This window comes from Rutidosis leptorrhynchoides, chromosome 3 (assembly GCF_046630445.1).
Source record: "Rutidosis leptorrhynchoides isolate AG116_Rl617_1_P2 chromosome 3, CSIRO_AGI_Rlap_v1, whole genome shotgun sequence".
NCBI classification, from domain to species: Eukaryota; Viridiplantae; Streptophyta; class Magnoliopsida; order Asterales; family Asteraceae; genus Rutidosis; species Rutidosis leptorrhynchoides.
Genome location: NC_092335.1, coordinates 119,855,005 through 119,865,670, shown reverse-complemented (window position 1 = coordinate 119,865,670; position 10,666 = coordinate 119,855,005). Strand labels below are relative to the sequence as shown.

Sequence of the window (10,666 nt, the reverse complement as noted above, 5' to 3'; positions counted from 1 at the left end):
TATATGAACTATGGGTTTAAGTTTAACCCATTATAAAACGATTAAAGAGTTTTATAGTCTCTTTCTAAAGCTACAGATAAGTAACGGAATTGACGGCTCTATTTACACTTCACACCCCTGGACTAGTGAATATTACATTTTTAAACCTTAAAGTAGCGTTGACCATGATTGACTTCACAATAACGTATATTTCTTCACACCATCCTTATTATTGTCCAGATAATTGCTGGATCAAGTCCGTCAACAGGCGGTTATTTATATACGGAAAGAGTTGTCGTGTTCTTCTCTAAACGTCTCCTCGACAAATGTCAGAATTGCAGGATCAAAGGGAAGGGAGTGGTTATCAAAAGTAGTTGAGTGATTTGTATAATAAACCTACGGAGTATTAATTAATCTTCATTTACAACAGGGGCGGAGCCAGGATTGGTGGTCAGTGGTGTCACCGGTTAAAACTCAAAAAAATTTATACTAGATGTCTTATTTTAGTGGTGTCACTCAAAAAAATTTACACTATCCAGTGGTGTCACACGTTAAAAAACCAAAAATTTTCCCACTACATCGCGTATTTGAGTGGTGTCCCGTACCCACCCTGGGCTCTACATAGCTACGCCTCTGAATTTTACAAAAGTATTTTAGTAATTAAACATCTATTGTCTTCGTGTCCAACTCACCTTTTGATAGAGCCGTGGGCCTTCAAGTATGCAACGACTTTGCATATTTTAAGATATGAATTACAGACTATGACTTGTTATATAAGATACGTCTATCTTCTTCACATCTTATTAAAAAAAAAAAAAAAACAGATTAGCCATTATCTTGCTTTAAGGTTATAAACATGAGTGCTGACCCATCACGTTGTTACAATATTGTGACGCCATTAGTTGCTCAGGCACATCAACAAGTTGTATCTGCAAATCTCACAAGTGACAGCGTATTCTTCTTATCTGATTTGTGTTACAATTTGGATCTTGCGAACACGTATAGCAAACCAATGGTGTGGATTGGCATCTACATCGCTGTAGCATCATTTTTGTGCATTGTTGCCATGGGAGCTGATTTATTGCATGGTTTTAGAAATAAAAAGATGTGGTTTCCATCTAAATATTTCACACTCAATGCCGCTTCTATTACAGTGATAACTGTCACCATGAAATTGCCTGTGGATCTAAATAGTATGATGCCACGCTACGTGGACCAATCAACCAAGTTGGGAAGCATGGCCTTCATGTGCACAATGATGGCTAACTTAATGCCTTCTTTGGCGTCTATGGATAACAATACACTTCTTGCAAACGTCATAGGTATGGCTATTCTTGTTATCACCATCGTTGTGAATATTTGCATCGAGATTAGTACCGGCGTTATAGATAATACTGTCTTAAATTTCAATATAATGGCGCACACCTATGTAGCTATGTTATTGTGCTTATTAATAATCATGATTTCTTCAGCTATAACAATTCCTTCCTATAAACGGATTTTAGAATTCAAGTATCAAGCCACAGACAAAGAAAACTTAGATGATCAAGATATGTTGACGTCAATTGTTGAGAAACTAAGAAAATTTGTTAGAAGAAATTGGGTTATGGTCGAAAGTGGTAGCCCTCAATTTGTGATGGCTAGTAACCCTTTATCCTCTACTTCTGGCATTATTTGTGTAATTATTCTATTCATGGAACTATATGTAATGCTATTTGTAATAATGCTAGATGTGATAAGTGTGTATCAAATCCATGGGATGACATATCTAATCAAGGGTCTAATCAAGGGGACGACAGACTATAAATGGTCAATTTATTTCATTTATATAACTCAATTTGTTGGAATTGTAGTTGGTAGCATTGCTCCAATATGCAGAAGTTTTACTATCTCCAACTTCAATTTGTTCACTAAATGGAATAAGAAACATTTGATGGTGTTTAAAGTAGAGAAGTATTGGATTCAGAATTTGTATGAGTGGAAAGAAAGTCATATAACTTTTCAATCAGGTAGTTCTTGGTCAAAAGGTCTTGTCAATAATATGAAAAACCTCTTTTTAGAACTTTGCATTCGAATTCAGAGAGTTATTGTTGTATCAAGCAAAATGATGGGGCTTATTCCAATAGTCCTTATAATCTGTATCGCGTATTGTTCATACTATTGGAAGTTGATAATGGATATGCTATTTACGCTCCCTACTCTCTCAGTGATAGATGATGTACACGAAGACATTAAAAATTATGTTTTGCAACTAGAAGATGAGATGGAGCTTGGTGACAGGATGCTAAATCACATTTCAAATACTATGGATAACTTGATCCAAAAGACAAATAAGGAACAAAACAAAGATCTTTTGGTGTTTCTCGACACTTCTACTGGATTTAACGGAGTAAAGAACTTTGACAGTGATCAAGTAGAAGATGTAACTTCTGTTAAAGTTGTTAACAGTTGGAGCATACCAGTAGTGACTTTAACATGCATTGCCATTTCACTACCCAACATTCCTAAGAAAAATGTTGATAGGTTGCTCAAAAATGTCCGTGAAGGTCTTTTGTATACGCATCAAGTGGAGGAAATCATCAACAATACAAGTGAATATGGAAATATACAAAAGGCGGCTATGACCTTGTGGCATGAGGTTGAAGAGAAGTACTCGTGGTTGAAAAACCCTATCAAAAAAGGATCTTTTAAAGGAAAAACATCCGTCGAGATTCTTGAATGGTTTGCAAATAAAGGAAAAGAAATAGTTTTAGAAATCAACAAGAGTACAAATGGAGAGGTAATAATGGTGAACACTCGGAAGAAGTTGATACTTGCTAATTCGATGTATCGTACTGCACGAACAATCTTGTATGACAACCAAATCAATGATGAAAAGATTAGCGAACAAGAGTTGTTTGCATTGTTATGTAGCATGATTGCAGACATACTATCCGCTTGCTTCACTAACATTCCACGAGTCATAAAGATGAAGTGTCGTGAAAGCGACATAGAGAAACGAGAGAGTAGTGTTAAGGCTGCCACTAAGTTGTTTGGTAGAACAGAAGATATGCTAAAAAGACTTGAAGCGCGGGAGTCACCAAATATGGATCCTGAAAAGATGGTTTTTATTGACGAGTGGCGTCATCACCTGAAGCTATCAATTCCTTGATGCATTGTCTTTGTACACCGTTGTCATCGTTTAAGTATGTATGCAATTTCTTTAGAGTTAACCTAATAAAAAAAGTACTTTCCCCAATCGTGTCATTCCCTTCCAATTTCTTGCAATATGTTCAAAATTTGTTCCAATAAAATTGAGGATCTCATAATCTCATAATGACATTATATTATTATACTCCGTATAATATATAATATGCTGAGTGCTGACCCATACTGCAGCTACGTCATAATAAGTGAATAATAGACTGCATCAATTGTTGCACACTAGTTTGGCTATAACAAGGCATATGTTATCGTTTTGAATCCTCCGAAACTATAATCGAACTTTGGGCCAAGCGTAACTCGTCATGCTCAGCCCACGAGTTGATAGTGACACTACCTCGTTTCCCTTTCCCTTTACCACTCGGTTCTTCTTCAACCACTTTTCCATTTCCTTTATCTCATATTCATTGGAACGTTGGGGTGGGTACCTCGTCTTCTTGAAACAATTGCGGGTTTGAATGGATTTTTTTGTTAATTAGACCTCAATGCAAAAAAATTCATTAATTTCCTCGGGATTCGACAATTGGCTTTGAGAAATTTGTGTTTGAAACAGACCAAATTGGTTGGCGGAAGAGTTAGGCGTACTAGGAACTTGAAACAGACCAAATGGATTCCGTTGACTTGAGAATGGATTGTTCGGATTGTACAAGTTGTTTTTATGGTTTGCATTATTTTGGTATGACATTTTTGTTGCGGATTAGTTCAGAGAATTGTTTGAAAATGTTGTGAAAAATGAAAGATTTAAGTTGTATTTAGAGCAGAAAATAATAAAATTATCATTTTTTAAAAATATATTATATATATATATATATATTCAAAAGTCGGATTCTCGACTTCGGCTTTCTTGACGCCGATCCGGAGTTGGACAACCGTCAGATTTCGGTGTCACTGACATCCGTCGCCGACACCGAGGGGCCGACTCCCTGTACTCTAACTAGTGGCAAAATTAGGTGATGGTTTAGATGTCAGAGATATTGTCACAAATGATTCCAATGTAGATTCGAATGATAGGCTTAAAGGTTCAAGTGTAATATATAATGGGAAAGGAGAGGGTCCAGTATCTAGGTGAACAAGGGGTTGATATGGGAAACTTGAAATATGGTCCTAGTAATGGTGTTTCTGTAGACGGGTCTAGCTCGATGGTTCGTTTTTGATACAAGAAGAGAAAATTTAGGCCTTTATATAAAAATCATTTTTTTAAGTACGTACTCAGAAGAAAACAAATGAAGCACAAAAGATGCATTGAAAATCGTACTTGATATGAAAGGATTATTATCGATAATCTGATGAAGAATTCAAATGGGGACGATTATGATTGCGTTTGCGATTGTGATTACGATTCCGATTGCAATACTATTCTATCCCTGGACTCTAAATCGTAGAGACCGCGAGCAAGGAGAGAGAAAACAAAGTGAATGGTGATGTCAAAACTTGTGGCTTAGGGTCTACGTTCTGTGTGATTAACTCTATGAGTTTAACTCTCATTCGTGTTCATGTTTCATATTGTTTTGGGTTATGTTGTTTTATTGGGGTCTTTTGAGTTTTTTGTCGTGGTTTTTCGTGTTTAGCATCTTTTTGGTCATTTGGACACTAGTCCAAGTAAGCAAGTCAACCCGCTTACTTATCCTCTTTAGCATATGTAGTCTTGTGACTCTTGCTCATGTATTTGTACATTGGTAAGTGTGATACCATCATGACCAGATGTCTTCGGTATCATAGCTTCATTTAACAAATATAGTGTCTTATTAAATCAGAGTACTAAAGTCATGCTTTTGATGTATTCTCTTTTTATCTTTTGAACAGTAGTGTTTGAATTTGAAGGTATCTCGTCCTTAGTATCTCTTCAACATATGTAATCTAGTGACCTTTTTCTATGTCTTCGATCATCGGTAATCGTGATATCTTCGTGATTTAGCTGCGCCTGTTTGCTAGGTGATGGGGTACACTATCAAGCCCCCAGTTTAAATTTATGAAGCATTTTACCGAAGCTTTGTGAAATTAAACTTAAATGGCGAGTTAGATACTTAATTAGACTGCTCTGATCGCTATTATCATTGCCCCGAGAGTTTTCCCTCTTTTGCCCTTACTGTCTCCCTTTTATTTGTTTTGGCGGTAGGGGTAGAAGAGTAAAATTCTGGTACAGTTACCAATGTCTCTTTGAATTTGATGGGACATTTCCCTGTGCAGGTAATTAAAACAGGGTTTTGATTTTTTCATTTGCGTTTTCGTTCTTTGTTTTCTCTTCTTTTTCTTTCAATCAAGATCTAATCTCTACCACTGTTCTTACAAGGTATTTTTCTTATTTTGCTTATTTTTTGTTTCCGTCATGGCAAAAATAGGTTTGCGTTCTGTTGCTAGCATTTTGACCCTTGAGCAGCGTTCTCGTCTTCGTCAAACCCTAGGGTTAGTCGTCGATGACATGATTGTCCCGGAATCCGGTAAATTGATGTTAGAATTTCCGGCCGAATATGCTGTTATGTACACCCAGGCTTTCACCGAATGTAATGTTAGGATCCCTATTTCATCTTTTTTCCTGAGTGTTCTAGATTATTTTAAATTTCATGTGTCTATCATGCACCCTCTTGCAATAAAAAAAAGATCTTAGCTTTTGAGTATATGTGCAAAGCATACGGTGGCCAGCCTACTGTTGACCTATTTCGTTATTTTTATCAAACTGGTGACATCGGTGAGTGGGTGACGATTGCTAAGCATTGAAAGAAAAGGGGGAGTCCAGTTGAGACCCCAATGTGTTTTGCTCTTCGATTCCTGATGTTCGTAACTGGAAGAGTTCTTTTGTTTATGCCAAAAAAGCCTTGTTCTTCCCGAATAAATTCCCTATTGTTGTTGATAGCAAATGGGCCACTATTCCCAAACAGTATACTGATCCTACCCCAGAAGTTGCAAAGAGTGATCCTCTTTTTGGCAGGATTTGTCGTCATCCTATCATTCCTTCTACTCTTCGATTTTGTTTAAGCTTGAAATGGCACCTGCATGGGAGAAAGGCAAAGTGAATCCTGTGTTTTTTTTATGGGAAAAAGGGTAGGTTTTGGTTGTCTTAGGTTAAGTTTTTGCTTTTTGATTTTGCTATATCTCATATGTTGTTTTCTTTTTGCAGAGATGGATTTGAGGAATGTTATTAAGTCTTTGGGGCTGAAACAGATGACAGAAGTTGCTTGAGCTACAATTGTGGTCAATGATTTGGGTTCTCCTTCTTGCTCTAGCTTTATGGAGGTTGAAAGCAAGCCTGAGAAGGCATCTGAGTCAGGTGTTCCCAGGGTTGAAGCTAGTGCCAAGGTAGCTTCAGAACATGAACCTATCGAGTCGATGTTGAACCCGATGTTTCTAGGAACATTCCTGTCAAAGCATCTAAACGTCAAAAAGCTGCAAAGAAGAGGGTGGAGATAGTTTCAGGTTCTCCCTTGAAAAAACTAATTTTTCTCTTAAAGATGAAGATACTAAGGATGATGCCCCTTTCGAAGGCTTTGGTGATAAAATTCCTTCTGGTATGATAGTTTATGTTTTCATCCAAATCTTTGAGCCATATTTGCTTTATTCTTATGAATTTCTTTTATTCATAGAATCTCGTCCTGCCATTCCTCCATTATCTACTTGCTATGATGTCTTGGATGAAATGGTTCCTCCTGAGTATGAGAATGCTTTAGTAGATACTTCTAAGCTTGTTGATGTGTATACTGCCCACTGTTATCGTTATGTGATCTATAATCACCTTGTTCTTTCTCATCTGAAGCAAAGTACCCAAGATGTTGGGTTTTTGGAGAAAGAGTTGAGTGATCTTAAAAAGGCAAGTGTTTCAGCTAAGGAGTTAGTGAAGAAGTTTCAAAATCAGCTGTTAATGAATACTTCTTGGGAGGAGGAAGTGAAATCTGCTGGGAGTAAGATTGTGAGGTTGCATAAAAAACAGAAGCTTTATAATGACAAGGTTGCTAGCTTGGAGCAAGAAAATGAGGTTCTTCGTCAGAAAGCAAGGGATGCTGCTCTGGCAATGGAAGATCAAATGAAGAGATTTGATGGTTTGAAATCAGACTACTCAAATGTTATAACCCAGGTTATTCCTCATGTTTGCAAGAAATTGGTGGCTAGTAAGGAGCTAGGCGAGTATCTTGGTGAGGTGGTATTGTCCGGTAAGCAAGAGGAAAGATGCCAGTTGTTGGAGGACTTGGCAAAACATGGCAAAGTTCAGCTAAGCGATCACCCAGAGTATACGGATCAGGGGTCTGCCCCTCTTGACGCTGCATGTGCCAAGCTCCTGAATTCTAAACTTAATTACGTTGCCACTGTTTCTGCTCATTTGGATGCCAAGCCTGTCAAACTTCTCAAACTTGTTGCTGAGAAAGGTGATGAATAACCTTTGACGTTGCTTAAATAATCTTGTGGGTCTTCTTTTGAACTTGTTGGTAATGTGTTGGTTGTGTTTCTGTACATTGCTTGATTTGTGGCATGCGTGCCTGTGATCAACAGCCTGGGTGCCTTTACATTTTGTGGGCTAAATGCCCTTCTTTATTTCATGCATGCTTTAGTAGTTTTATTGCATGCTTTTGTTAGTTATCTTTTGAAAATAATTGACTAAGTCGTAAAGGGCATTGGGCTCTTTTGTAAGAATCTATTATGCCTTTACGTTCTATTACTGTGTTTATCATAAAACACTTCATAGAGCTATCATTAGCTCAGGTTTCGATCCTTCTTTGTTACAATTTGTAAGGACATCCCTTCGAGAGCCCTTGGAGGTGTACTTTAGCTTAAATGTATCTCTTTGGCCATCATCATACGTATTTTTTACCCCAATTGGGTAGACAGTTTTAGGCGTGGCTCTTGGGCCACCATTATATGTTTCTACAAGTACGTGAGGTATTCCCCTTGGGAATCCTTTGTAGGTGCGTAAATAACTTAGATATGCGTCATGGGCTATCGTTGCAATTTTACTATGGTTTTGTAGATAGCTTAGGCTGCCTCTTGGGCTACCGTCACATATTCTACAAGTAAATGAGGTATTTCTCTTGTGAATCCTTTGCATATGTGTGTATAGCTTAGGCGTTCTTCTTGGGCCACCATTGCGATTTTACAATAGTTTCGTAGTCAGCTTAAGCATGCCTCTTGGGCCACCGTTGCATTTTCTACAAGTAAATGAGGTATTCCTCTTGGGAATCCTTCGTAGGTGTGTAAATTTCTTAGGCGTGCCTCTTGGGCCACCGTTCAGTTTTACAATAGTGTGGTAGTCAGCTTAGGCGTGCCTCTTGGGCCACCGTCACATTTTCTACAAGTAAATGAGGTATTCCTCTTGGGGAATCCTTCGTAGGTGTGTAAATAGCTTGGGCGTGCCTCTTGGGCCACTGTTGCAGTTTTACAATAGTGTGGTAGTCAGCTTAGGCGTGCCTCTTAGGCCACCGTCACATTTTATACAAGTAAATGAGGTATTATCTATATACATTCGTTCTTGCCAAAAGATTGTAGGATTCATTTAAAGATTTTCTTGTGGTTGGAAGCATATATGCTTCAACTACTTGTTACAAATATTTCCTACTGAATACAAACAAAAGCTTAGAAATAAAACCTTCGCGGATTAACTCCATTCCAGGTACGGGGAATCTTTTTTCCCGTTGTGGTCTCTAGCTTGTATGATCCATTACCGAAGCCTTCAGAGATTACATACGGACCTTCCCAAGTGGGTCCTAGTTTCCCTTCGTATTCCACCTTTCTTATACTGTTGAGTCGTAAAACATGAAATCCAACCTTGAATATTGAAGGCTTGACTCGTTTGTTATAGCACTTCTCGATGGTTTTCTTATAAGCAGCTTCCCTAATTTGGGCAGCTTCTCTTCTTTCCTCCATCAGGTTGAGGTTAAGACGAAGGTTCTTCATTTTCTTCAAGGTTGGCGGTTCTGCTGGTTCGTACTTGTATTTCGGCAGGTAGTACCGTTTCTGTGCCATACACCAAGCTATACGGTGTTTCAGCGTCGCTCCTTTTAGGTGTGGTTCGGTGAGCCCACAAGACTAATGGGAGTTCCTCCTATCCATCATTGGTAGCATTTTCCCAATCGCTTCTCAAGACCCTTCAGGATGTCTCTGTTAGTGACTTCGACTTGTCCATTACCTTGGTGTAACAACCCTGTTTTTTCCGTCACTTCTGTTAACTGTCCGTTAGTTGATTTAACAGTGAATATTTGACTTTTTATGTGTTTGAGTGTATTAAATGTATACGTGATCCTTGGAGTTATTTAAATTAATATGGGTTAATATTAATCGATAAAAATATTTCGGATAAAAGAAATACGATAAAAACGTTACGGTTTGAATAACGGAAAAAACTGTTTTTCGAGCAACGAAACGCTCGGGTTTATTTTAATAATTATTTTATTAATTATTAACTTTTTAAAAATATTTAATTTATTGGGTTTTTAATAAATTAAATGTTTGGTTGCGTTTTGACGATCGGTTTAGCGTTCCGGGCCTTCGGTACGTTTAAACGACACATGAAACGGACCACGAATACACGTAATTGGACCACACGAGACCGGGAACACCTCTTGGGCCACCCTTGGCCGAAACCCCTCCCCTCCATCTCCTTATTGGACTTATTTGTTGAGTTGGGTCATTAGTGGGTCTTGAACTATTTGATTTAAGGCTCTAAACTAATACTAGTTAACCTAAAACTACTGAGCTTAATCCCTAACACATTCCAGTCGATTTTTTTGGTGCTCCTGGCCTCTCCCTCATCGCTCATCACCAACCCTAATATCACCATCAATTTTTGATCTTTTGCTGAAGCCTTGAACACGAAAAGTGTAATTCGCATCACCCTCTATGCATTGATGTAATATATTTGACGATCAAAGGTATAGTTGTACAAACCCTAACTCTAAAAATTCTGATTTGATAAAGTTTTATAGTTTATGTTGGTCAATTGCTCGATTCATCGCGTTTGTATGTATTATTATTCGTTGATTTGATCGTATTGATTGTTTTGTATGAAAACCGAATTGTTTATTGATAATACTGATATGATGGACTTGTTTTTTGTAAATTATTATTATCTAGATGGAAAGACGTCGAAAAATTAATAACGATAGGCTCAAGAATCAATGGATTTCATTATCATATGCTCTAGATATGTTAAATTGAAGTTTTGTTGTAATCTTGCCATGAATCCGAATTTTCTGAGTTGTGTGCTTTGTGAATTATGTTATAACATGTTAAACATTGTATAGATGACTTAAAAACACTCAAGTTAGACTAGGATTTCATGCGGTTTGGATTTATATAGCTTCCGGTATGCTTAATCGAATGAACATGAAAAACTGAATTGATCATTATTTTGAAATTGACTTTCTAATTCATTTGCAATGAGTTTATGATTTAGGTATTTGCATTTCTGGAAAATTCACATGTTATAGTTAACTTTTCACTTAGGCCTTGTGAAATGTCCCATTCATATTGATTACAAACGTTCCATATTAATTGATTTCGTTGC

General features: G+C 37.5%; 2 protein-coding genes across 2 annotated transcripts; one reads left to right on the top strand and one right to left on the bottom strand.

Annotated features, from left to right (window-relative positions):
- Positions 1–964: 964 nt before the first annotated feature.
- LOC139896727 (uncharacterized) lies at positions 965–3,209 on the top strand. The gene is made up of 2 exons (XM_071879366.1): positions 965–1,301; positions 2,187–3,209. The coding sequence occupies exons 1-2, from the start codon at positions 992–994 to the stop codon at positions 3,128–3,130; spliced, it is 1,254 nt and encodes a 417-aa protein (XP_071735467.1). The 5' UTR covers positions 965–991; the 3' UTR covers positions 3,131–3,209.
- Positions 3,210–8,736: 5,527 nt separating this feature from the next.
- On the bottom strand, positions 8,737–9,126 carry LOC139900329 (uncharacterized). Its single transcript, XM_071883113.1, has one exon. It carries the CDS (start codon positions 9,124–9,126, stop codon positions 8,737–8,739), a length of 390 nt encoding a protein of 129 aa, XP_071739214.1.
- Between the last annotated feature and the right edge of the window lie 1,540 nt (positions 9,127–10,666).